The 27,772-nt window shown below is 39.4% G+C and overlaps 1 protein-coding gene across 5 annotated transcripts in view; it reads left to right on the forward strand.

Annotated features, from left to right (window-relative positions):
• Window positions 1–17,982, forward strand: part of col12a1a (collagen, type XII, alpha 1a) — a 57,988-nt gene extending 40,006 nt beyond the window's left edge. For 4 of the 5 annotated variants that reach the window (XM_044374097.1, XM_044374098.1, XM_044374100.1 and 1 more), the window contains 17 exons: window positions 704–846; window positions 1,358–1,467; window positions 7,325–7,483; window positions 7,776–7,853; window positions 8,691–8,777; window positions 9,209–9,262; window positions 9,725–9,820; window positions 10,421–10,474; window positions 11,460–11,513; window positions 11,822–11,875; window positions 12,430–12,501; window positions 12,628–12,663; window positions 12,795–12,861; window positions 12,947–13,129; window positions 13,493–13,570; window positions 14,802–14,972; window positions 17,100–17,982. In XM_044374097.1, coding sequence (XP_044230032.1) covers window positions 704–846; window positions 1,358–1,467; window positions 7,325–7,483; window positions 7,776–7,853; window positions 8,691–8,777; window positions 9,209–9,262; window positions 9,725–9,820; window positions 10,421–10,474; window positions 11,460–11,513; window positions 11,822–11,875; window positions 12,430–12,501; window positions 12,628–12,663; window positions 12,795–12,861; window positions 12,947–13,129; window positions 13,493–13,570; window positions 14,802–14,972; window positions 17,100–17,248 — 1,645 coding nt within the window. In that variant the 3' untranslated portion in view covers window positions 17,249–17,982. Of the gene's footprint in view, window positions 1–703; window positions 847–1,357; window positions 1,468–7,324; window positions 7,484–7,775; window positions 7,854–8,690; window positions 8,778–9,208; window positions 9,263–9,724; window positions 9,821–10,420; window positions 10,475–11,459; window positions 11,514–11,821; window positions 11,876–12,429; window positions 12,502–12,627; window positions 12,664–12,794; window positions 12,862–12,946; window positions 13,130–13,492; window positions 13,571–14,801; window positions 14,973–16,187; window positions 16,433–17,099 lie in introns of those variants that run through there. The other variant, XM_044374099.1, reaches the window with a different exon arrangement.
• The last annotated feature ends 9,790 nt before the right edge of the window (window positions 17,983–27,772 follow it).

The following is a 27,772-nucleotide window of genomic DNA, read 5'->3' on the forward strand; positions in this document are numbered from 1 at the left end:
TAGAGGGAGTGTGCATATTCCCAGCCTTATCTCCTGTGCACTATAATGCTGCACAGCCCACAGCCATTATTTAAGTCGACGTTCAATAGTCTCTGTAGTAAAAGGGATTTCCCTAGTGCCCTTTGGCAATAAGCCCACATGCTAGCCCTATATGTTGTTGCAGCTTGTGGAATATGAGGTGCTAGCAAAAAAAAAAAATCTATTGTAGAATTAAAAACTCGCTGGACCAGGTCCTCCTCCCACCTATTTCATACTGGAAGCAAACAAATCACCCCTTGGTCAAGGGCTTTGTCTCTTTATTATCTTTGTCTCTATATTTGTTAGGCAACTGTTGAACTGCTCAAGTATCCAAACCTCTTCAGCATACTTTGTTAATATGTTTATAATGGAGCATATTTTGTGTGCGTGGATACAGCCACTGATTTAATGCGCGCAAATGGAAACACTTCGAACTGCAGCAAAGGAGAGGGGACAGAAAATACTTTCAATATGTGAGCAATTTCTTCAAGGCCAGAGGCAATACTGGCAATCATTTACAGGTTCTGCAGCGTATGTGACAGACTGGATGCTGTATCATTGTAGAAAGACTTGATGGTCTTAGTGCTGTGTTTCTATCATTGTTGAATTTCTAGCATGTTCTAACTGTAGTCAGGGCACAGTTCTGGCTCATGACTCATGTCTGTATGATTTTCAACACCAACAGAGAGATCCATCCGGAGGGTCTTCCACCTTCGTACACTATCATCCTGCTCTTCCGCCTCCTGCCCGACACACCCACTGAACCTTTTGATATCTGGCAGGTTGCAGACAAAAACAACAACCCCGAGGTCGGGGTCACCCTCAACCGTAAGCCTCCCATCATGCTTTGGCCCTCAGCTGGAGGGGGAAGTTGCTGTAGTAGACCCAACGTATACACAGCTGTACAATCTGTATTTAACAATTTAAGCTGCTTTCTTCCTCTCTCTAACTCTAAACTTATTTACAGACAGGCAAAGTTAATTGATCTTTGTCAGATATTACAAGCAGCACAAAGAAGACAGTGGAAGCATGTTGAAATGAATATGACTCACTTCGGTCCACTACTCTGAATTTGATTTTGATTTTGGATTTGGCTTGACTTTGTTACTCTATGATTGAAAGCCTTTATTCTTAAGTAGGTGTCTTTTACAAATGTGCGCTTACACACGTGGTAAATGCATGCAAATAATTACGGGCATGGACGTAATCCCTCCTAGCCTTCTCTTTATCCCTCTCTTCTCTCTACAACCATGTGTTCTCTATAGTCCTGTCTGTGCCTTGCGTGCCATCACATTGTAACACACTGTCAGGGATTCATCAAAGGTTCTTCTCTTTTCAGCTTCCAGCAAAACAATCACGTTCTACAACAAGGACACCCGAGGAGAGACCCAGAGAGCCACGTTTAATGAGGAGCAAGTGAAGCGGATTTTCCATGGGAGCTTCCACAAGGTAAACACAATGCAAAATTCTTAAAGAGAGGAGCACTGTGTGTACCACATAGTGATATTATTAAATTTTGGCTTTAATAGGACTGACTTTTAGTCTTCCTAAGAATCTTTTGTGGTCACCTGTGGGAAGATTATCCTTTTCATATCCTTTTACATGCAATGTATTGTTTTCATTCTTTTCAATTCCTTTCACGTATATTGTTTTTAAATCATTTTATATGTCTTTGTGGGACTTTTACGCCTCATTTAATTTGGCTGAATTACTTTTTAATGTGAAGATCTGACAAACAGCCAATGCTATGTAAGTGTATCATTTAACCTGTCAAAAAAGTTCCGTGCTATCAATCTTACAATGTAGGTCTAATGTCAAAGTGGTCTTCTGGCATTTTTTATGATTTGACATCAAGCTTAGTTTTTTTTTTTTGGACCAGGGGCAGTTAATTTGATAGATGAGCTGTGGAGGCTATAAATACATTCAAAGAGAGGTTGGAGAGAAATTCTGATACCTCAGTGACACAGAATAATGTGCAAACTGTTACAGTTAACCATGGAGGTCTGACCACATCAAGACTGGAGACTATCCTGGTAGTTGTTAAGTGAATTCCAAACCAGTCTGTTCCTAACTGAAGCACCAGTCAGGAGACTGGATCCATTTTTCTTTGATTTAACTTAAGCTGGTTTCAGAAATGGCATGAGGCATTGAAAGAATACATCCTAAAGTCTGCATATTTATTTTACAAAATAAGCTAACTTCACAGTTTGTCTTTAACATTTTTGTTTGAGCTCTAGTAATTGAAGGAGTAAGAATGTAAGAATGGATTAAGGATACTTACTAACTGTGGGGGCATGCACATTATTGGCTGAAAAAAAGTCAAAAATGTCTTTAAATGTTGAATCATGATGTTTCCCACTATCTAGACGAGGGGTCAGCAGACTTTTGGATGTTCTGTGCCACTTTACAATGTTTAAAAAAAATCACAGACCTGAGTGCCAGTTTATTTCATAATGCACATTTATCTATTTATTTATTTATTTACTGCTGCCACTTGTTGCCCCCATCTAGATTCTGCATGCCAAAAGATATGTGCTTTAGACACACAGACTTCATTATTTGTGCAAACAAGTATGAAAATTATCAGGGCACAAAAGAAAATTAATTCAGTCTTACCGATATAGTGCGACCCTTGTTCCTGCTTTTCTTTGCTGAGCTGTGTGATCTCTAGTCCGTATTTGAAGACTTTCAGTTCGACACTTGCCTCTGAATGGTCCGTTGTCGTTTGGCTGCATATGGGACGCAAAAATAACTTCATATGTGAGAATATTTGGTCAAACTTGATCGATGTCGGCAGCTTCCAGTGTTTTGTGCAGCTCTGTGCATTTAGATACCCACAGTGAGGATGCGTTGAGTTCTATCTGCTGCATTTCGAACTCCTCAATCCCTATCCACTGTTACAGGGACATGCTGTTCTCCTTCAAGTGTTCTGAGTTTATCAAAAAAGAAAACAATGGGCCGTGTTACTGGAAGTCCTGAAATCTGGCACAGAACTCTGACTCCAATTCCAGGAGGGGTATGATAGACCACATCAAATGTGTGGGCTCCCTCGCTGTCAAAAACCATGGTGTATTTTGAGACTAATTAATGATTTCAGTATTATTTTAAACCAAATTGTTTGTTTAGGCCACCATTAGGCTATATTTTATATATACATATATAGTAAAAGAATATAACTACAGTATATTTAAAATATATATTTTTATTAAATTGCTCTGCGTGCCCGTGTTAATGGCCTCACATGCCACCGTGGGCACACATGCCATAGGTTGCCGACCCCTGATCTAGACTCTAATCTTGACTGAGGCAGAACTCTCACAGAATTCTGAAACAGATCTGTGCAATCATGCCCTGTTTTTTATGCAAGAAGTTAAGCTTGAACTACCGTAGGAAAGTGCTTATTAGAAGAGTCATTAACATGAACTGCTCATCATCAAACAATCTCACAAAACCTCTCATCTAACTTGAAATAACCCCCCACAGTGGTATTATTGTTGTGCAAACCCTTTGTTCCTCCTCAGGGATTTTACCACTACATCAGGCTCACATGCCAAGCTAACAACCGTGATAAACAGCATTTGTATAGAATGGAGTCTCTTGGGCCAACAGCAAGAGGTAGAAAGAGACATCAAATGCCTTCACATCCAACTCAAAGTAACCACGAATGTAAAACATCCTTTGTTATGTTCCACACAGTAGGATGCAGAGAATAAAACACCGAAGGACAGTATATTTTCATACCGACCTGGAATTACTTATGCTAGATTCATCACTGAGGAGAAACAACTGGTTCCAATGTACTCAAAGTCATGTCCAATTGCAATTGAGATTGTTTCCAAGGACAGTATGGCCCTTATTTAATATACAGGTCCCCTTTTTCCCAAGGTAATCAAAGTGAATGACCCTTTTCAATGTTCCAGGATCTTATCTGACATCAAAGTTCCTCCATTTCTTGATGTTACAGAAAGCAGTTTTTTGAACTGAGGAACTGATTGATGAAAGCAATAAATTGGCCCTGAGATCAGAGCGGTACTGTAAATGGCTCTTCAGTTTGACTATTTAGCATCTACACATCTAATTGTAGGGTAGCTTCATGAATGAATGGGACCCTGGAAAATGTTAGGTCAGGATAGGATGTAAATGACATCACCGCTGTTCTAGTTGGACAGCAGCCTGATCTGTGTGTGCGTGGATAGATTTGTGTATGTTCTCTCAGTCTGTGGCCGTGGTGGAGACTGTAGTCTGAATGTACACTGGGTGGCTAGTTTGTGGTACAGTAGTTGCCTTTCCATGAGCTGCAGCGGTCTACCTAGCTGCTTATTTACTGGTCTGCTGAGTAAGTGCCACTGCCTACTGCTGTGGTGGTGTGTGTTTACATGTTGTCAGTGGTTTCCCAACACTTTGTCCATGGCTGTTAGAGAATGACCTCAGTGTGTGTGTTTGTGTGTTTGTGTATGTGTGTGTGAGTGACCATTGATGAGGTGTGTCACAAATGGCAGTTGAGCTTATTGTCCAGATTGCAGATGTGTGAACAAAACAAAAACACAATAAAATCACAGGTTAAAGTCTAAGTTGTAAGTTAACCAACAGTAGCTGCGACCAACCATTACTTCTGTTGTCTATAGTAATATACAGAAATATACAGATTACTTTCTTGATTAATTGTTTTGTCTTTAAAATAGCAAATAGTAAAAAAGTTCTCTACAAATATTTTGTTTTTCTAAAGTGCAAAGACATTCAGTTTATTATAACAGAAGATCGAGAAAATCAGAAAAAAAACTGTCAAAATTATAGCCAATTAATTTTCTGTCGGTCGCATAATCAATTCATCTACTTATACTTTCCTCTCTGTTACCAACCACACCGGTACATGATATCTTTATGGAGTACTAGTGTTTGATACTGATCATCTGTTTAAATCATGGCTCTTTTCTTTTTTCTTTTCTTTTCTTGTAGTTGAGTTTGACAGAATCTTGCACAAACCTCAACTCTAAGATTTGTACGTTGCTTCCTAGTCGTTAAATTGTAGGAGTTTCATTGAGGATTAGTGTCAAATGCTTCGTAAATCTACTTCCTTACAACCAATATATTCTCATTTGAACTGCCGTTTTTCGTTTTTTTAGATGCACTTCATGAGCCTTTATACCACAGCACTGGGTCAGAGATTGCTTGCAGATTTGGCTTTTCTCCTCAGGCTAGTTCATAAAGAGTAACCCAGGCTGGAGGGGTCGTGGTCTGCCACTAGTTGAACATGTGGGAAAGCTCACTTAGATGACTTCAGCAGATGCTAGCCACTCACTAGCTCACTAGGGAATCCCCTCCCACACTCGAAGGGTGGGAGTCCATAGAGGGAACTTTCCTGTCAACCCAAGTGAAAAAGACATTTTCCATAAGTCATAGTGACTACTCTTGTGTTCAGAGTTACATTGGTGGACGTTTGAGTGTGTAAGCCACAGAGCAGTGTACTGTAGTTTCTCTCCATTCTGAAAAATAGACAAAACGTATTGCCTTATAAGCCTTGAACTAAGTCCTTTGAATTTTCCTCTCAGAGACTTGGTTAGGAGGTTTGTGCCAATATCCGCATACAGTAATTAAGAAAGAGAGGGAGGCGAATGGAGATCTCCACAAAGCCAAAGCACTCTATGATGGTTGCTCTCTTGACTGCAGTCTTTGTGCTCTTCATTTTTGACTATTTTATTTCTCTGGCCTGGACAAACAGACTTAATGACCCAAGAAACCACTAGAAATACAGGAAATTATAATTATAATTAATTACCGTATTCTCTTACCAAATAAATCCACGGTGCCTTGTCCGTTCACATGTGACAGATCAGACAAAAGCGCTTCCCATCCAACCCAACTGGGGATTTTGTGATCATGTCTCGGCACTGTTTGCACTGACACACCAATCTAATGGAGACTTTATACTGATTATATTTTTCCTTTTACTCTCAATAAAAGCTAACTTAACCTTGGACACAATTTTATAAAGAAGACTCACACCTGCTCATTAGTACATGCTCAAAATGAAGGCCCTGTGGTCCTCAAGGCTAAAGATTGGACAAAGCCAAGAACAATAAAATTTAATCTGATAGAAATCATGGAAATATGTCAAGTGTGTTGGAGTGGACATGGATGTCAGACTGAAATCCTACCATATGTACTCAGACTGTTGAGTGTTGACACAGTGAAACCCTCTGTGTTAACAATTGATGAATGAAAATTGTTCGACTGTCAACACTTCCCTGCACTAGGACCAGATGACTTCAAGTACCATCAACTGAAGGAGCAGGGGTCAATAGAAAGCTAGTTTTCTCGAGACCTTATTTTCAAGTGACTTAAGTGTTTTTATTGTGTTTACTTATTGGTCAGTGAGGTAATATATACAGTACATGCTCATTATTTGCCATCCCACTATATTATCTAAAGTAGTTTTGGTAAGCCCTCAAGAGCATCATGGTATAGTATATCCATGCCAGGATCCTGGGATAAACGACACCCCTCTCTTTTTGCGGTCTACCAGATAGTTTGTTCTGTTGCCAAGGAAGTCAACTGTAATTTTGTGATTGGTTGCCAAGAACTATGGCCTAGTCTGTGGTTGGTATGGCTTTGTAGGAAGAAATGGTAGCTTGCCTTTTCTGACATAAAGAAAGCTTGTCTGACTGTTGGGGAAAATGTGCATCTGTGAAGGAAAAGTATGGAAAGTGTAGTACTTTTGATGGCACACCGCAAATGATATTGTTTCAAGATGTGGAGCAGGGTTCTCTGGACAGGAAACTTCAAAATCTGGCACTTTGTCATTCTGTGTTGTTATACAATCTCTGTCTACAGCTTTAAGGCTGCATGGAAATGCTCACTGTTGTATATTTCCTTTTTTATGGTCCATTCGTCTGTAGAGGCATCAAACAGAAGCTGTATGCCAAATCAGTAACCACTCAGTAATATCAGAATCTATAATTAACACAATTCTGCAAAGACTAAACAATTTCTCAAATCTAGCAATTATGTGGAACAGAGTATCAGCATCTTTATAAGTTTAAGACAACATGGTTTAGGAAGGTTCAGTGAGGTTGTTCCAATCCTTATGGTTGCATTTTCTTAAATAGTTTCTCTTCTCTTTTAAAGGGCAATCATGCCCCTTCCAGATAGAAATTAATGCCAAACCCAGCTTTTCAAAATCTCCAGAGTTCTTAGTACTCCTTGCCAAGTAATTGTGTTGCAACAAAGTTGGCAGCTGTTAAGTTTTAAGAAGACAAAAATGTTTTGTTAATGGTGCCCTCTCTCCGTCCTCTTTCTCATGCTCCAGCTCCACATCAGCATCTCTCCAGAGAAAGTCAAGCTCCACTTGGACTGCCAGGAGGTGGCAGAGAAGCCCATCAAGGAGGCCAACAACATCTCTCTGGATGGCTACGAAGTGCTTGGCAAGATGGCCAAGTCTGGAGGCGGAAATAGGCAGTCTGCAACAGTAAGCGAAAAAGAACTCAGACTTGTTAAAAGTGCAAAAGGCTTGGAAAAACACGTTTGGAAGAGCATCTCACAACTTTCCAAAGAATGAATACCCCAAACCTTCTTGTACATAGATGCACAATTAAATTTTAACTGCTCCTAGTGACTGCTAGAAGGATGAAAGCCTGTATCTTTCTTTTTCTGTGAGGGTTGTCTGTGTGTGTTGTCTGTTTTCAACAGTGTGCATTATCATCATGAATGGGAGCCATTTGTAACACCTCTCAATATTTTTCCCCTTTTCTGTTGTGTAGTTCCAGCTCCAGATGTTTGATATTATCTGCAGCTTGAGCTGGATCAGCCGAGACAGATGCTGCGATCTGCCAGCCACAGTAAGAACAAGTGTCATTTCAAAATCTTACGGGGGGTGCCATTTGATAACCAAAGCAAGTCAAAAGGCTGTTTATATGTGCACTATATAGATGTACTATTTCACATGTTTTTATGTGCCTTATTGGTGATTTACAGTCTAGGTCATTTGTATGCTGACATGTAGTCATTTGGTGAAATGAAAGCTGATCACTAGACTGCTGTTTAAAAAGAAAGTGCCTCAGTTGAACTGAATAGAACCTTGTATCCTGTGTAATTGTGCAAATCGGACTGTTTCCAGTATGACCTTCCAATTACATGAAAACAAGTGCTCCTTTAGATCATGGAGCAGACAATAAATCACATTTATTTTGATACAGTATGGAAAATACCGGATGCATGCACATTTAGACAATTATAAGCATTTCATCTATAATTTGCAACAGTTATTAATACATCATCTCAATGATTGCACTGTTATATAATTCATTTTGTCAAACAGTCATTTCCAAAAATGTGGACAAGGTTTGCAGCTGTCACTGAGCATTTGGTCTTAAACCCCCACGCTAATTCTCCTGATTCCAGTCACATTTCAGCATGAGCCACTGTTCCATCATGACCTTTGCCAGGTCTCTAAACTGTCTCTTCTTCTTAAACTCCAACCTAAGTCAAAGACACAATTTGCCAGGATACTGTCACAAAATTAGTTCAAGGATTTTCTTTTCTAGCCCTTGTATTTTGTAGATTGCCAAGACATGTCCTCAATTATGAGTGGGTGTGAAATAACAATACTCCCCTGAGGTGAGTGTGTACACTTATTTCTCTTTCTAATTTATGTATCTAATTTTTTTCTTTTTCAGAGAGATGAGGCCAAGTGCCCGTCCCTTCCCCACTCCTGTACGTGCACACAGGACAGCATTGGCCCTCAGGGGCCTCCTGGACCTTCGGTAACGACACTATACATCCCACCATCCCTCTTCCCACCCAGTCTATCTTCACCTACTCTATCTCTGTCTGTCCGATAAAATGGTTTCCTCAGAAGTGTTTTGGTGATGATAATAATAATACCATACATACTAATGACAGTACAGCAATAAAGAGCTACTTGAGCCTGCTTTACAGTTCCTCGCATCAGGAATGGTATTTTCTTTTCCTTTGGAGGGAGCAGTTGAGGGTGAGACCAGTGGCATACAATGAAATGTGGGCTTAGGGAGAGGTGTCAAAAGATAAATGCCTGTCGGAAAAACAACAGTCTGGAATATGTATGCTTGGTAACCTCACTAGGCCCCAGCGAGGATTTCATATGGCTCTGGGTTTTAGGGCTTTTGGAATCTGCTCCTGTTGTTACACTTGTCTTTCTGGCTCCTTGCTTTTCCAGGGCAGCCCAGGTTCTAAGGGACCACGAGGAGACAGAGGAGAACAAGGCAACGCTGTGAGTCAAACCTTACATCACTTTAAGCGTCATATAAATTATGTTTTTACAAGCTTTTTACATGCATAACTCTTTTTACTGTACATTAGACAAATAAACTGAACCAGTTGGTAGCCAATGAAGCTTGCTGACAATATCAATAATGCTAAAACCACAGATAATAAAGGTCAACTTCTAATTGCCATGGTATGCCAGGAGCAATTAGTGCTATCAGTTGCGCCATCAGACAAAGCACATTGCACACATCTGAATTCAGTTACTGAATACTGCTGTATATTTTTCCTCAACTTGATTTAAAGGAGGCCCTTCAAAAAGTAACTTAAAGGCCCCTTTCTCAACACTGTTAGGGTTCATCTTCCATATCTATGTAGTAAAAAGTCTTATTAAGATTGTCTTGAGGATTCTTTTTTTAAAGAGTGTGGCTATGAAACAGTTTTGTTGTGTGTCACTGTAATGCTGTAGGGTCCAATGGGTCCACGTGGTGAGCAAGGACTTGTAGGCCCAATGGGACCACCAGGTCCACAAGGCCCTAACGGACTGTCTCTACCTGGAGAACCTGTAAGTTCACCTACAATATAAAACTCAAGCACAAATCATAGGGAAGAAGGAGTTCATCATCAGTACAGTGGTAGATGGATTTTAACATATATGACAGACGCTATCGCTTATGATTAGTGCTCATGGTGATATGAAGTTGCAGTGTGTGAAAATTGTGGGATGGCTGAAATATTCTCTGCTCAATATCCACCAGTGAGTGGGATTTGCAACTCAAGTCAAGATGCATTACACTCCTAAAAACCTTACTACTCCAAGCCAGGCAGCTAGACTGCTTCTTTATTTACTTTTACTTGATTTTACTCACCTACAGATGTTCATGTCAAAACATGAAATCAATAACAATCACACATTAAAACAATAAAACAAAGCAGTAAGGCAAACTAGAGTGCGGTTCTGCTCGGGGTTTCTTCCCGTTAAAGGGGAGTTTTTCCTTGCCACTGTTGCTAAGTGCTTGCTCATGGGGGGATGTTGGGTCTTTGTAAATTGAAGAGTATGGTCTAGACCAGCTCTATACGAAAAGTACCCTGAGATAACGTCTGTTGTGATTTGGCGCTATATAAATGAATTGACTTGACTTGTCTTTTCCTCCTCCGCCTTCAGGGTCGCCCCGGACCAAAGGGAGATGCTGGAGACACAGGCCTGGCTGGCCTACAAGTAAGTACTCCCCCCTTCATTTTGTGGTTCATGAACAGGAAACAGGAGACTATCCATAGAGAGTAGTGCTGCTACTAGAGCCTGGATTCAGTCCACACTGCACAATTGAAACCACACTCAGAGTGGGAGGTTTACCATGCCATCCTTAGGGAGACCCACACTCTCAAATCAGCACGATGACTGACAAACGGTAGAAGGCCAGTTTTGCAGTTAAATTATTATGAAACATAGACTCATGTTACCAAAGGGGAAATATGGAATGGAACATGTTCTTCCCCAGCCTTGTAACTGAGGATGATCCCAACTTGGTAAAGACTTCATGTCTATTAAAAGTTAGAACGTCTTTGACATACAGTAGGTGTCATACTGGGGACCTTTTGGATAAAAGTGAAGTCAAATAAAACCAGTCTTCACCACCACTGCATCATAGCATTCAAACTTCTCTGAGGTTCTTCAAAATATTTGTATCACTGCTTTATCAAGTCTTAAGGTGATGGAAGTTTACAGATTTAAAGCTAAACACATGTGACATTACATGGAAACTCTATAGCTGAAGGGCATTTTTGAGCTGGCATTACGTAGCCATCTCTTGGACGAGGAACCGTTCATTCATCCAACTGAGGTCATTCAACCCACTCCCACCATTCAACCATATTCTGGCCTTTGAATAAGTGGATTCAGACATTGGAGAAAGTCCCTTTCTTGGATCTTTGTTGGAGTTTATTGGCAGCATTGTGTTGGTTACTTAGTACAATAAAGCTTATTGTAACAGAGCTGTCTATGCACATTTCTACTTGAAATCATGTGTCAACAGACAGATATGAGATTTGGAGTAGCGAGATGATATATTATCTTTGGCTTCATAACTGGGAAACTGCAGGGTTTTTTTCTTCAGAGCCTAGTTCAACAGAGGCATTTGGGAGCTGTGTAAACGTGCTGTTCCTGATCATTAGCATTTGATTAAGTGTGTCTGTTTTTTTCCCAGGGTCCTCCAGGGCCACGTGGTCCTCTGGGCCCCGTTGGACCAAGCGGAGCACGGGTAAGATCTACCTCCTGGCCTGTTTAGTGTACACACAGTGTTCAAAGCCTACAAATGGATCCAACACTTACTTAAACACATGTTTTGCATGTGATCACCCACTCAACTCAGCACACTCAGAAATACTATCGTGCAGTGCATGTTCTCACTTGCGTCAGCCAGAATAACTGAGCCACTATTTAAAAATGTAATTTAAAATGACAGACTCAAGGCTGAAACCAATATAAAGTCATGACACTGATGTATTGCATGGACATGGTCCCCAGGGTGTTCTAACCCATGTGTGATTGTATGTTGTTTCTACATAGGGGCCACCAGGAAAGGAGGGACAATCTGGACCCAGAGGCCCACCAGGGCCCATGGTGAGTATGTATGTGTTTGTCTTTATGTCTTTGTGTTGTGCAGAAAAGAGCCAAATACATATGCCTTGGAGCAAGCTTTACATCCCGATATATCTGCAACAATTACTCCTCTGGCTCCACAGTTGCACTCTGCTGGAACAGCACATAAAAAAGCAGACTGTAGTCTTTAGGCCCCTCCACTGTGATGATGATGGCATGATGCCAACAAGCATCATGCCAGTATAGAATTCACATGCACTATACCGTCATGACTGCTCCAAGAGCTATTAGCAGTGGCTGGTGTTTGTGTCTGTGTGTGTGTGTGTGTGTGTGTGTGTGTGTGTGTGCGTGCCCCCTATCCCTGTTGCTGTTGTGCATGTGTGTTTCCATCTCCTCTTTAGTGTTCTTGGCAGCATATGCCACATACCCCCACTGCAGATGTCAAAGCATAGATCCCAAATTAAAGCTTGTTACACAACAGTTAACAGGGAGCAGGAGTTAAACGTTGCAATTATGTTTACTGTGCCATAATTCAAGATAAACACTACTCCCTCTGTGTTTTTTCTTTTTTTCAGGGAAGCCCTGGAAATCCAGGTGTACCCGGAATTACTGGGAAACCAGGAAAACCAGGGGATCCAGGAAATCCAGTATGTATTGAATAACGAGCTTCACATTAATGGTTACATGACAGTATTTAGGGAAGATCAAGGTCATTTTCGTTTTCAGTTTCGTTTTGACATCTAGTCACTGTTAACTTTCTTTTTGTTAAACAGGGACCTGTTGGCCTTAAAGGAGAGAAAGGAGAGAGGGTATGTATTGTGTTAAAATTTATTTAATTATTATTTTTTTTAAATTTAATTAAATGAATCAAACACGAGTTATCATACATCATCAAGGAGAAAAGAAATGTCACCTCCTCATGAAACTCTTTGTTTTCCAGGGAGACTTTGCATCCCAAAACATGATGCGCTCCATTGCCAGACAAGTTTGTGAACAGCTTGTGAACAGTGAGTGAAACCTCTCATAATCCTTAAGGTATGTTATTGACCTTAAAATACAACCCCAATCCAACTGATTTTGTTCTTTTTGCAGGTCAGATGAGTAGAATTGACATGATGCTCAACCAGATTCCTTCTGGATATCGTAGCAACACTCCAGGGCCACCCGGCCCTCCTGGCCCACCTGGCAATCAGGGATCCCGTGGAGAGCCTGGACAATCAGGTCGACCTGGTTTCCCTGGAAGCCCAGGTTTACCTGGAAGTCAAGGAGAGAGAGGTACTTTAAATGCTTTCATCTTTTTAATGTTTGGAAGTGTTACATAGCAGCAAGCAGAGAATAATAAGCAAATGGTGAGCAATGAAATAATTAAGGCCATGCTAATACTGAAACTGTAGACTGCAGTGCTGAATGGAATAACTGAATGCTGAGTGCTGACTGACATAACTGCATTACCTTGTGTAGTCTACACATGATTCAAGTTAACCTTACAAAATATTATTCAATCAAAGTTTGCTCTTCCAGTGTGTCATACTGCTCTTTACTTTCCTACTCATTTCAGGATATGGGCAATTGGTGATTTTTCCAAAAACATGTTTTATTTTTGTGAGAATGATTTCCTCTTTCTACTGTTTTATGTAGGTTTGCCAGGGGAGAAGGGAGAGAGAGGATCTCCAGGAAATGGTATCAGAGGACAAAGAGGTGCAAGTGGGCCACCAGGTAACAGAATTGCTTCTTTTCTCCATTTCTTGGGTGGAAAAGTCCATTATGGTTGAATCTCCCATCTCAATGAGGCAAGGAACATAAGCAATCAGTTTTTTTTTTGTTGAACATTGTTCTCCAGCAGCTGCAGACAGTCTGCTGGTCTCCCACTGTGTCCTACAACTTTATCTTTCACAGTTTTACATTGATAGTTTTTTCAACCTTTTTTTGAACCTTTTCAAGGACACAGAGTACTCCCGTTAGTCTAATTAAAATGACACATTCCCGCTAGAGGCCAGAATTTACCTATAGTATTTGTGTTTCAGGCACCTTCATTTGGTCAGCTGCACTGCATAAATTCTTTGGAGAGACCCCAAACATATTCCCAATTCTTCCCTGTAGAATTTATGTCCTGTGGATATTGAGCTTCTCCAAACATTGTGCACATTTGAAATATTATAAAGTAAATGGAATGTATTTGCATTCATCATTAAAGAGAGATTTCTCAGTGTGTGGAGTTTAGGCAATCTCCAGTCAGTCTGCAGTCAAGGTCATGATGCAAGTCTAGAAACAGTTAATAACAGTTGTTATTAGGCTGATTTGTCAGTTTGGAAAATGTTGTGGCCTTTCCTCAGTTGCAATTGATATCCAATATGTTTTTTGTAAAAAACTCACAACTTCAGAAGATTTCCTTTTCCCAAGGAAGTTATTTAAAAACAACAAGGACCTTCTATTGATGTCTAGCCCACAACACTAAACACTGATATGTCTGTTTCTGTGAATGAAGTGAGAAACAACTGAAGACCAGGAAGTCCACACTGATGACTCACTCCTGTGTGTGTGTGTGTGTGTGTGTATGTGTGTGTGTGTGTGTGTGAGTGAGAGAGAGAGAGAGAGAGAGAGAGAGAGAGAGAATCAGATTGTTGTACAATGAGTTTTTTTTGGTGGCTTCATTGACAACACATGGGCTCACTTAAGCAAGAGAAAAAGAGAGAGGGGGAAAATTCCATCCTGAGTTTTTACCGTCTAGACAGACGGGGCCGGGGGTGTAACTCCACGCAGCCCTAGACTACTTTTTTTTTGGTCAAGCTTTTTAATTGAGCCATTGAAAAATTTAAATTACAGTGCTGCAACCCCGTGTTACCCCCACCATTTCCACTGAAGATTTACGGGTGATGTCAGAGGGTTTTTGTGAGCTCCAAAGACCCTGTTTTCAAACTGGCCTCACCTTCTCTCTTCCCTCTTGCAGGGCCACCAGGCGAGTCGAGAACAGGATCACCAGGTCCTTCTGGCTCCGCTGGGCCTCGTGGCCCTCCAGGTCGTCAGGGTACTCCTGGGGTGAGGGGACCACCAGGACCTACTGGATACTGCGACTCCTCTCAGTGTGTTGGCATTCCTTACAATGGACAAGGATACACAGGTACACTCAACGCTGTCTAGGTCCTGCATGGTAGTGTACTACATTAGATAAGACTAAGTGTATGCAGACTAATTACATTTGCAACTCAGCACTACTTCTTTCTTTGATAATGTATTGAGGTATGAATATAAGTGTTACAAAGTATTGATTTTTTAATTGAAAACAAACTTATTTCTATAAGAAATTAGCTAAACCCCGTCCCCCTTAGTTTCTGCTGCTACGCCTGTCAAGCTTTTAGTTCTTGCATGGCATATATGCAGTCTTAGTAGACAGAGGTAGTAAAATTCAACTTCTCATTTCTATACAGAAGCTAATGTCAGCTCCATGAGTTGGTTGAAAACAATCAAGCTGACTTGTTTTAAAACAAGAATCTTGTAGGCAAAAAGTAACAGCTTCTTGTATTGCAGTACTGAGATAATAAGCTTAGTACAATACGTTGTAGTAGTATGATAGTTGGTAATAGGTATGATAAGGGAAAATGTAAGATCAGACTTTTTATTGTATAACCCTTTTTTCATGGAAGACTTGGACAAGCAAGACAGATTAAAATTTAGGTTTATTCCTTACTGTTTGTCTTTTCAAATAGCTATGTTTCACTTTTAGCGTACAAAAAGAAAAGGCTTATAGGATGGGGACTAACCAATGTATGAGACTTTTGTTTTCGACAATTGTGACAAAAGTAATAATAATTTTCAGGGATAATGACTTTGGCTGGAATTTCTGGAGTGTCTACATCTCCAAATCCAATAGAGCAGGACAGAACTGCTAACATTAGCCTAGCATCTAGAACCAGCTTCCACACAGTAGCTACAGTTGCTGTTAGCTGGGAATGTTAATGTTTGCATGTTACATTAGAGCACTGTTTAATCTATTCTGTGCAATCTTGCTCTTGTATTATTGGTTTTGGAAAGGCTTAATAGACACCTTGCTCTTACTACAGCTTCATGTGCAATGCTTCAGCATGTAGAGAAATCCAAAGCTTCATTATGGTTGTTAAATGAGAATTAGACAATCACTGTTGGGGGGCAGGGTTTAGAGACCAGTGAATTGGGAGCCACTATATTCCATTACCTCTATACATTTGATGTACAATTTTGAAACTGGCATGTAAAGCATTCTAGCTAGCAGTGTATGATGACATTGCATTAAATAAAAAAAGATGCTAATAACTTTGTTCCACAGAGAAAACTCACACCCTCTTTGAACTATTTTCAGGTTTGGCATAGTAAACGATCTAAAGTCACCTGTGCCACTTACACTTTGAGGTCCTGTTTCTGAGATGTTTTCCCATTTGCTATGGGGCATGTAAGGATAATCACCATGGACATAATTATTGAACATTAAAACAAACATTACGAAAGCCAAAAAAACAGAATGGAGTGGACTGGCACTAACATCATCTCACAGCTACAAGCTACAGTGATGGCAACCTGCTGGCCTGTTTGCATCTTGAACCACAATCCGCTGGGAAAAAAAATACAGAGACAGAGCATTTCTACGAAGGAAGGAGCATGTACAAATACCACCCAAAACAACTACTAACAAAGGGGATTTCATAACTGAAAGCAATGTTAATGTAGAGGTGATATGTGTAAATAAAACTAATTTTGTGCCTTGTAAATGATGTATGAACCAGGATGTTTCACTAAAAATCAAGTTAACACTGAGCTTGTGCCTCATAACCCTCTGCTTACTTACCACCAGCATAACCTCTGTTTACGACGCCTTAAAGTAACTTAAACTGCTCTGGTGCAGACTGAAGCATGTTCCATTTGTTTAATCATCATGTTCTTTGTGTATGTTGGCAAAATTGGTGCTAAATGTTGCGCTCCTGTCCTTTCCTTGTGTCCTTTGTAGTATCAGCTGGTTATTTTACTACGTCTTATTATCTGATAGCTTGATGGATTTTATTGTAAATGTCATGACAGCATTTTGAAAGTTCTCAATCAGTGTTTATACATGTTTCATTCATTCAGAGCAAGAAAGTCCTTCCTGCATAAAGTAGAAAGCAAATAGTTTGATACAGGACATTTTTGGAAGTCCATTTTGGAATATAATTTAAATTGTGCATGTGAAAAGTTGTAGAAAGAACACTTTTTTTGATTGGCCGTCCTAAATATTTCCTAGCAAACCGCTACGAGCCTGAACCTGAGGTAGTGTCTATACCTGTGGAGCCATCTGGAGAGTATGAGACAATACAATCACCCGGTTACTCACGAAACCAACGGGGAAAGAGATCACTACCGACAGACAATAAAGAAACACTAGCATCATAGCTACAATAAGGAGTTCTCAGAAAGTGTAATAATGAAATGATTTCCATGATCATTTAAGTGAGGTGATATTCAGAACAAAACTAGTACTTATATGGGTTTGATACCCGTGGCTATATTGAACATATATTTTTTTGACATGAGAAAGTTTAGCAAGATAAATACAAACCTACATGTTCGTTCATTACAAACCTGTGTGCTTGCTAAGTGTCTGCTTGTAATATAACTGCAAGTGTTTATCGGACTCCAATGTGTAATGCACTAATCATGTGAAAACCAGCAGAAAGTACAGTATGTATGTCTTTGAACATATTCAGCATTTTCAACAACCCATGTTGTTTTTGTCAAATTTCAGTATGTAAAGCTGTTTCAGGTACTGCATTGGGAAAAAAAACAGACGATTAATTTTACCCCCAAAGGTTTGTTCATTGTGATGGTTCTGTAAGGCCTGTAAACCAAATGATAATCTGACTTATTGTAACAAACCAAACTTTTTTAAATGTTTTTTTTTTGTTACCAAATGTGGAATTGCATGTTGTGTTGTATATTTACTGAGGATTTCTAAGTCAGAATATAGTTGTTTTCTATCAATGCAGTTGGATTGGTTGCAAGACTATGGACATAGAATTGCTTTTCTCATGTTTTAACTGCACATTTTGTGAATTCCACACAGCCTTATTTTCTTATTTATTTCTGAAACAGAAGAGGCATTTTTCAATAAAACTACTGAAAATGTAGCATTTGTTTCAGTTTTCCAGTTATTTTGGTCTTTTGCTGATGAAACTTGATAATGTATCTGTACATGGTGTATAGATCTAAAACTATATGGATTAGAAAGCTACTCTCAAAGCAGCTTCATAACTCTGTAGGTGGATACTGAGGACTGAGCCTAATGGTCAGGATTTTTTATACTAAATTCCCTTGAAGGAAACAGATTTGACTTTGAGTGACATGACCTGTTCTTCCCAACATTAGGCCTTGAGGGAAATGCTTTGAAGTTTGAACCTTTATTTATTTTGACAGCCAAAGATATTTTCAGCCATCCAGAATGTCAGTTCATGTCAGGGCAACAAGAAAGGAAAGCAGTGAGTGTGAAAACAAATAGTCCATGATACCTAACTTTTCCAACATGTGTGCTGCTTCACAGTCTCTTACATGCATCCACTTAGCTTTTATCTTATCAGGTTTGAATGACTATGGATAGATTTCCATGAGGCAACAATGCAGATGAGATTGGGCAGATATCAGTCCTGGAAAAACTCATAGATTTCCACTCATTGAACATATCTAAAATAAGCGAAATAAGCGATGTATGAGGTAACAACTGAAGCCATTTCTATTTATTGTGAGAAAAGTTTAATATATCTGAGGAGGAGTTCTGCTCAAATGCCAGAGAACCAGATCAAGTTAACCGGGGAGGCGAGGTATCAAGGTCGAGATCACCTCCACAAGCTGACATGGGAGAGCTCCTATTTGGAAACCCATTAATTTCTTACTCGTATTTCCTGATGAGCGCATGCTACACATCTCAGCCACCTTTGCAAAAGCCCTCCAATTAGTCTTGAAACCTCAAATAGATTTTTATTGAAGTTTATGTTTCATGAGGGCTGGGAATTCTTGCAGGCAAAGTAAAGTATGAGCGCCTAAGCAGCTGGTTCATGTTAGTCATAAAGGAGGAAAGTCTGTAAAAGTACTTCTACATGAGAACAAATGTAGAGAACATTCCCTCCAGCAGTGCATTGTCATATATGGGAGAAGATAACAAAACCATCAGCCATGGCTTTTGTCACACTTATCTTTCTTTAACTGTAAAGCCCCTTTTCATTTACAGACCAGCACTCTCTGAGACATGCTGCCCAGGTTGAAATACTGTATGTTCACACCTGTTATGAGATAAGCTTTTCATACTATGTCTCAACATAGAACTTTTGTCCAAGACGATCCTACAGCCTATTTGCCTTGAAGTCCCCTTTTTTCCCCCAACACAACCAATCATACAGTGCTTCTCTCTAACCTCACAAAAAAAACTGACTTCAGTGTTGCCTGATACCTTCCTCACTGCTACCCTGTCTGGTTTCTGTATGCTGATTTTGTTGACAATCCAGCGTGCATCTGTGATCACTTTGTGGCATCATTTTAAAGTGGGCTATTCCAGAGTCTGCGGTTGTTACAGATTTTAACAAACTCCCTGTTTTATCTCCAGTTGCCCCCTCACAAACAGCAGACAAAATGTCTGTTACAAAGCAGCGGCGACTGTTGAGATTTGTGCAGCATTTAATTCCCAAAATAACGTTTCATGGAAAAGTTTGACATTTTGAGTAATATGCTTATTCTTGCCGAGAGTTACATGAGTTGATTGATACCATTCTCACATCTGTTCAATATAAAGCTACAGGCAATTACCTTAGCTTAGCACAAAGACCGGAAACGAAAGAAAAAAATCTGCTGACCAGCATCTCCAAAACTCACAAATTAACACACTATGTCTGGTTTGTTTATCTGTACAAAACTCAAAGTGTAAAAATGACAATTTGTGGTTTTTGGTTATTTGCTGGACTATTTCCTGTTTCCAGTCTTTATGCTAAGCTAATGATAACTTGGTCCTGGCTGTAGCTTCATATTCACTGTAGAAACATCAATCATCTCATCTAACTCCCAGCAAGAAAGCAAATCTGCGCATTTACCAAAATGTCAAATAATTTGTTTAAACAATTATCTGGATATTTCCAAATCAAATAAAAGTTGCTTATGTGAAAGTGCAGACCAAATCAAGGACAACTGGAGGTTGAAGGCAGCCACCCGTCAAAAGGGTAAACCTGAGAACAATGTCAAACTCTTACCATATGGTCAATAAATGAAATAAATATGGAATAGGATGATGAAACATAAATATTAGAGGTGATATTTTGCTCAATTTCTTAAAATGCTTTGATGTACAGTTATAAAAGGTCAGAGATTGTCAAACTGTAGAAACTTCTCACAGTGTATGGCAGCAGCAAATTCATATCAGCCATGTGACGTGATATCAGCTTTGGCACGTCAAAACACAGACTGAGGTTCAAAGAAAGCAAAATTCACCACAGAAATTCATCAGTTTTTGATTCACAGCAGAGCTGCGTAACTGAGTAAAAGTTTAAAGAAATCTGCAAGACATTTCTCTTGAATCTTTGTTAAACAATTTATTATTCATATCATGCCATTGAACAAGCAGCCCAATTTATGGTGGATTCTTGCACAGCGTTTCTTAAGGAATTTAATGCCAGAACTGAACCTTGGATGGGCATTGGATGACATGAGAGGAATGAGCCTGGTATTGAAAAGTAATCATGAATGATTGAAAAATAAAATTTTATTTGGATTTTTAGGGCCGCTATGAAAGCACTAGCATGAGAACTGGTGGGACAGCTTAATAATTGAGATCACATGCAGTGGAACATAGAAACCTGTGGAAAGTTTTCATATTTTCATAAAAACATGTTATAGCTCTGCTCATGTAACATGCTGCACAGTACATTAATCATTATGATCCAGGCCTTACATAGAGACTAGACAAGGGAAGGGCAAAATAAATATAAGTTAAATATGAAGCTACCGCCAGCAGCCAATTAGCTTGGGTTAGCACAAAGAGTGGCCTAGATCTGTCCAAAAGTGACAAAATCTGACTGCTACCACCTTTAAAGTTCACTAATTAACATACATCTTGATTGTTTAATATGTTCATAAACAAAGTGTAAAAACTACTTTGGTTTTTGCTTTCAAAGTGATGGTAGGTGGATTTGTGTAAAACTTTGGACAGACTCAGGCTAGCTATTTCTCCCTGTTTCCAGTCTTTGTACTAAGCTAAGCTACAGTATATATATATTTACATCTCATCTAACTCATGCCAATAAAGCAAATAACTGTATTTCCCAAAGTGTTGAAATAAGATTGTAGGAATCCGAAGTTTTGGAAAGGACACTTCAACAAGGTGGACACATAACAGACCCTAACCCAGGTCCACTAAAGCATTTTACATTCAATGATATATATCAAAAATAATATATCGGTAAAAATACTGCTTTCATACAGTTGAGTGGAGGTTTAAAACCTACAATGGGATAACAAGAGAGGTTGACCAATATGGGTTTTTGAAGACCAATAATAATAAAGCTTTTTATGTTTTTGATCCAAGCCAAGTTTTTTATTGCGAAAAAATCCCCCCCCCCCTGAATTTTATTTTTGGCAGCATGGACAAGTCTTTGTGTGACACTCCAACTTTCCATGAAAATACAGTAGAATCATTTATTAATGGAAATCACATCAAACATTTAATAACATCAATTTATAGCAAGTTATAGCCTTCCTGTAAACAGTATTATCATATCACACTGTATCTAAGCTCAACTTGGCTTCAGTGTTTAGAAAGGGAATCACTGACTGCACAAAGGAAACCAGACACAAATGTACAGTATATGATCTGCATCCCCCGAAGCAGCCACTCATTAGAACAGAGTGGCTTTGATTCTTGGCTTGCCAACCAAAACCTAAGGAAGGAATGAAGAAGTCCGTTTGAACTTTAAGGGGGGTTGACTCCTCAAAGGGCAATATTCAATCAGTATGCAGCAGTGGGTTTCCACTGACTGAGAGGCCAAAAGCAACAGCGGAGCAGCACTCCCCTTTAAATGTGTGAGGAGGAGAGCCAATAGTTCTCGAGCTGACCTTGAAAAAAGGAACTTTGGTTGTGAATTGCTCCTCTTTGAGAACTCATCCTCATTTGCACCTGTGTGCCCGCAGGCAGGGGGGAAAAAAGGAACTATGCAATGTTTTATACTGTAGATAAAATCACACTTGATTCCTTCCAATGAATCACATTACCAATGCTTATGGTATGTGAAATTGCTAATGAGAGACACCGGTTTCTGTAACTGTAATATATAACTCTCACAAGGAAACTTTGCAAACTTAGTGGCTGCTTGATCAGCCCATAATGCTTTTTATAGTGGTTAGCCAGGCTAAAGTGTCAGGTCAAAATTTACATTTAAGTAACTAAGTAATTAAGTTCTTAATTTAAAGGACCAGTGTTAAAGATTTAGGGGGATCTATTGGCAGACATGGAATATAATATTCATAAGTATGTTTTCATTAGTGTATAATCACCTGAAAGAATTGTTGTGTTTTCGTTATCTTAGAATGAGCCCTATCTGTCTATCTATATCTACATAGGGAGCAGGCCCTCTTCCACAGAGGTCACCATGTTTGACTGCCATGTTTCTACAGTAGCCCAGAACAGACAAACCAAATACTGGCTCTAGAGAGGGCCTTTCACATTCTTCGCGACCACCGTAAATTCTCCTACACGCTTTAAAGGGAGGGGTTCGAGGGGAGGTGTGTTCAGTTGGTTGCAATCTGCAACCTCACCACCACTAAATCCTACACATTGGTCCTTTAAGTAATTTAAGTTACAAATTAATTTTTAATTGTGTGACCATATACCTGCAAAAATGACATTCCTCAAATCCTCAGCTGGATTTTGTGCCAATTTGCAAATATTAGCATGCTAACAGGCTAAACTATAGGGTGGTAAATCACTAGGTACATTTCTTCAAGTACTTTACTTGAGTGTAATTTTGAAGTACTTGTCCTTACTTGAGTATTTCCATTTTATGCTACTTTATACTTCAACCCTGCAACATGTATCTAACAGCTATATTTACTTGTTACTTAAAGTGTTACACAGGAAATCTAAGAGTTTAAAAATGATACATGACGCACTAAGATGCTGCTTACATATTAATACATCAGGAATAATAATATATGATAATATAATATACAATGAAAAATATGATACAGTAATATAACACTGACAGGAGCAATTCTTCTGCTTAATGAGTACTTTTAAACTTAAAAAAGTACAATTTATTGCTAATACTTCTGTATTTTTACTTAAGTAAAATGTTGAATGCATGATTCTTACTTGCAACAGAGTATTTCCACAGTGTGGTTTTGCTATTTTGAACTTAAGTAAACCACCACTGTGTTTAGCATAAATGCAACCTGAGCCGCTAGTGTGGCTGTAGGCTCTTTTTAGCCTAAGTTGTATATTTTGCAAGGCAGGAGCGTCACTGAAACTCCACCACACGGCTCACAGCCCTGCACCCTTTTGTAGGAAACATCACATGGAGAGCACAGCTGTGGAGATCACTAGTTGAAGGCCAACCAGTGTTTTGATTCCTCTGCCTATCCCACAAAAGACTTCACCGATGTTTGCAAAATGACTGACCTTGTCGGGGAGTGAGCTGTGATGGTGTATATTTACTGAGAGATGAGGGTGGTCTTGGATGTTTTGTTATTGTGACTGGAGGGCTAATGAGGTGAAACTCATCGGGGGGATATTTGTGAACACAAGACAGTGGTCACAGACAGACAGTGTAACATCATTATTAGTAACATCCTTTTATATCCTCCATTCATCCAAGAGCATAGGTGTGAATGAACCTTTTATCTGATTAATTCAACATTCTCCTCCTCCAAATGTTAACCAGTTTACATGTTTATTCTTCCCTTTTGGGGGCTGTTTAAAAGCTCCCTGGCAGTTGTGAAATATTTTATTGGAATAAGTCATCTCCAACTTTTGACATGGTCCATCTGCTTCTATTAGAGCTCACTTATTTCAGCCTTATTTTCCAGTACTTGAAGCCCAGTGAGGTTTTACAGTATTACAAGCCAAATGATGCAGAAATCAAACGTGGCAGCACACAGTGCCTCTAGTTAGCATTTCCCACTAAAGATATTGGACATCCCAGTGCAGCTGGGTGTGACAAACATGGAGGGAAGATGTCATCAGTGTCAGCTTGTATTGATTAAATTACCAACCACTCATAAGTACAGAAACACTGATTTCATGGGAGGACTGAGGACAGTTGTTTTTTAAAGTTTGTGCCATGCTGACATGTCTCTCCTCTGAAGTGGAACTGGACATGTGTAGTCATGCAATCAGTTGCTGAATGTAAGATAAGATGAAGTGCAATGCAAAAGTCAGTTTTGGGGTCAGGTAAAACCACATGACGTCATACTTTTTATACTCAGGACAGGATGCTCCTATAAACAAGCACTAAGTGATAAACAGATATCATCCAGTAGGTGCTACACATCTCTCTACAGAGATAGGAAAACTGTTATTAAAGCATTTTGACACATCAGTTTTATCAGGAAAGAAGGTTTCTTTCAAAGTGAGTTTGATTCTGGTGGGCCAAAAGTCTTGGGTGTGATATTGTCTAAATCAGTGGCTCCCAACTTCATAGGCTTCTGACCCCTTGAAATGAAGCAATGTCTTCTCATGACCCCTCATTGTAGGTTATGGCCTCTGTATGGTCATTGTTGAATTGTTTAATTTGTTTAAAGTATTTTCAGAGGCCTGAAGAAAGTGAAAGTATCCAGTGTTTTACTTATTTTAGGGACTTTTAGAAGCCTTTGGAGAGACTGAGATTTTAAGGGGTTTAAAGTATCCAGTATTTCACAAGAAAAAGCAAAAAATGGAGAGAAGTAATGACTAATTATTGAAACTGATTTTTTCTCTGTCCCTTCAATTATCTTGTGACCCCTCTGTGACATCCCGATACTGCTTGGGGGCCCCCAGGTTAGAGACAACTGATCTAAATACATCATGAAATATTATCAATAGACAATAGCTGACCAAATTAAAAAAAATGAAATATTAGTTTGGATTATGTGAGAAAGGAAACCATGTGAGTCAAAGAGATTAGAGACTGAGTTCATTCAGACATTTGTGTGGGTGATGGTGTGTGGGCCTGGACAGCTAGTGCCTTGCTCCCCAGAGGGCAGTGAGGAAAAACGCTTACTTGGGGTCAATGTAGTGCTGTGTCACTCTTTTCTCGCAGAGCAACTTTGAGAAAATCCCCTCCAGTTTCCCGTCAAGGCCAAAGCAGCTGTCAGAGCAGCCGTCATGATGACCCGTGAACCCCCAATGGAGGAAGAGTCTCTGTGACTCAGCTCCCATAGGCGTCTGTGAATGTCAGTGAGAGGAGGAAAAAGGCCTGCTGTTCTGGGAAAAACAAGAGACAGAAAATATGTGTAAGAGTGGGTCATATTTTCATTCTGTCCTTTAAAAGAAAAAGCATAAACTAAACATTATTTTCAGGATTTACAGATAATGGTCTAAAGCTACTTGAAAGAGCGATTGATGTTAAAGCTCCACTCACAGAGAGATTATAATACCACAATTAAATTAGGATTTAAACATGTTTCAATATGACAACAAATACTCTGGGTTTATACTGTAGACATGAACTTATTCATTGATCTAGAATGGAATGAACACCAAATGTCACCATTTTGGTTAAGTTTTGCTTCAGTTGTGGATTTTTTTAAATTTTAGATTAGTGTTGGTTGATTACTTAACCAAAACAACTTCAACTCTCACAGTCTCACATGGAGATCTTATGGAAAATACTTTGGTTGATTGATTTACAAAAAACAACTCTTACTGTAATCCAGTGTCCACTTACTAGCTTTTTCTGGAGCTTCAATTGTACAATCTGAGCTATCTCACCATGTCTCACAGTCGTCATCAGCTGATGAAGACCATGAGATTTAGTTAAAAGTGCTGAAAAAACTAATAAGCACTAGTTTGTTCAGTTAATTTTTTGTCAAAGTACTATTTCCAAGGTAAAGGTTTAATCTTACAGTAAGGTTTTCATCAATGATGTAAGATGTAAATGCAAATGTCTGTGTAAATAAAGTTTCCACATTGTATAAATTAACCACTGTCGGTCTGATTATTCTGACTATAATCATATTGTCCATGGCAACAGTTTTAATAGTTGAGTATTTGACACATCTACAATGTACTGAGAATGTTGCCATCTGTAAACCTTATTAATCATTAGCCTCAAAGTTTAAAGGGTTATTAAAATCTAATGGGTTGATTCCCTTATGAAAATGAATGTAGTCCTCAAACAGACAATCTGCCTATTAGATTATGATAAATCTTCTTAAGATATACAGTATACCATAAAGACATCTTGTGAAAATGGATTTTTCCGCATGATGTAGGTGCCAGAGGAAAGTCAGGCGATTATTGAAAACATTAGGATTAATCCTCTGGGGATAGTGAATATCCACAGCCAGTTTCATGGAAATCCAGCCATTATAGTAGTTTTTGATGTCTTGGGAACAAAGTTGACAATCTGACCACAAAGGGTGAAAAATGTCATCCTTCAGGGTTCATCTTCTGGAGACCATATATCTGCACAATAAATTTCATGGCAATCTGGTCAGGTTTTGTTATTTGGGCCTGATGGTGGTACTAGAGGAAAGGCCACCAAAACCAGGATTTCTCACAAAAGCCTGCAGCAGATTTCATGCAAATAGGGCTATTAAGTTTTGTTATGTGCCAAATTGGTTGGGGGGCATATAACCTGACAATGGTGCTTAAAGAAACATCAGGGGGTACCCAAAAACATTAGCATTCATCCACAGGGACCGTGAATTGTTCATACCAAATTTCATAATAATATTTACTTCAGACTTAAGTGTTGGATGGATAAAGTTACCATCAGCATCCTTACGCAATTCCAGCCATCATCCTGGCAAAAATTTACAGTATACCTCACAATAGTGCATACTATTAAATTATCCTGTGCAAGTGTGTCTGTTTGGGAAGGATCAGCTGAAACATCGGTTTAATTTGAGCCTGAAGTCCACAGCTGAGTCTAAATTGAATTATCACTCATTTCCTATTCATTCATCTGGCTCATGGTGGGAAACCTTAACATACTGGACCAGAACACTTGAGTTAAGACTCCAAAATGTTTCTATAAGGCTGAGAAAACAGTCCTAATTCCATCCATAACGCTGCAGTTAACAAGTAGTAAGCAGCCAGTGGAACAAAAGAGCAGGGGCAGCAGCCATGTGTCCCTCGCTCGTCATTTGGAGGCATTTTACAGTTTCACACTGAAGTCATTGTCGAGCGTCTCGGTGGAACATGTTAGTTTAAGGTTACAGAACATACAGCTCATCATGACGCATCGCATTGGTGTTCCCATCACAGCTTTTAAAGTTGTAACCATAAAGAAATGCACCTAACAGCTTAAATGATGTATGTAAAATCATAAAAATGTCTTTGTAAGATTTGTATATGAGTGTTATTAGATAAAACACCTGAAATTGTTACATGAATCATTATCTTTTTTGTGTGTTCCTGCTTTTGAACTCTCCCGCAGGGTGACTATGAGTAATTTCTTCCTCAGAAATGTAGGGAGGAGGGGGCAACATGATGGAGCTGCTGTGAAGCCTGATGGTCTTCATTCGTGTGGGAGGGACATTCCAAGTGGATGATAGCGGAGGTTTTATAATCCTGTTCCTATCAATGATGGTTTTCCCAGACAATCACTGTCTGCTCTGCTCTGTGTTCACTGCTGTGCTGTTACGGAGGAACCGGATGACAACTGGAGGAGTTGTGGTCTTCCCCTTTCCACCCCCTCCTTGGCTTCCCAAAAAACATACATCTTCACCAAATAATGTGTGGTG

The sequence above is a fragment of the Thunnus albacares genome, chromosome 15 (genome assembly GCF_914725855.1).
Source record: "Thunnus albacares chromosome 15, fThuAlb1.1, whole genome shotgun sequence".
Classification (NCBI taxonomy): Eukaryota; Metazoa; Chordata; class Actinopteri; order Scombriformes; family Scombridae; genus Thunnus; species Thunnus albacares.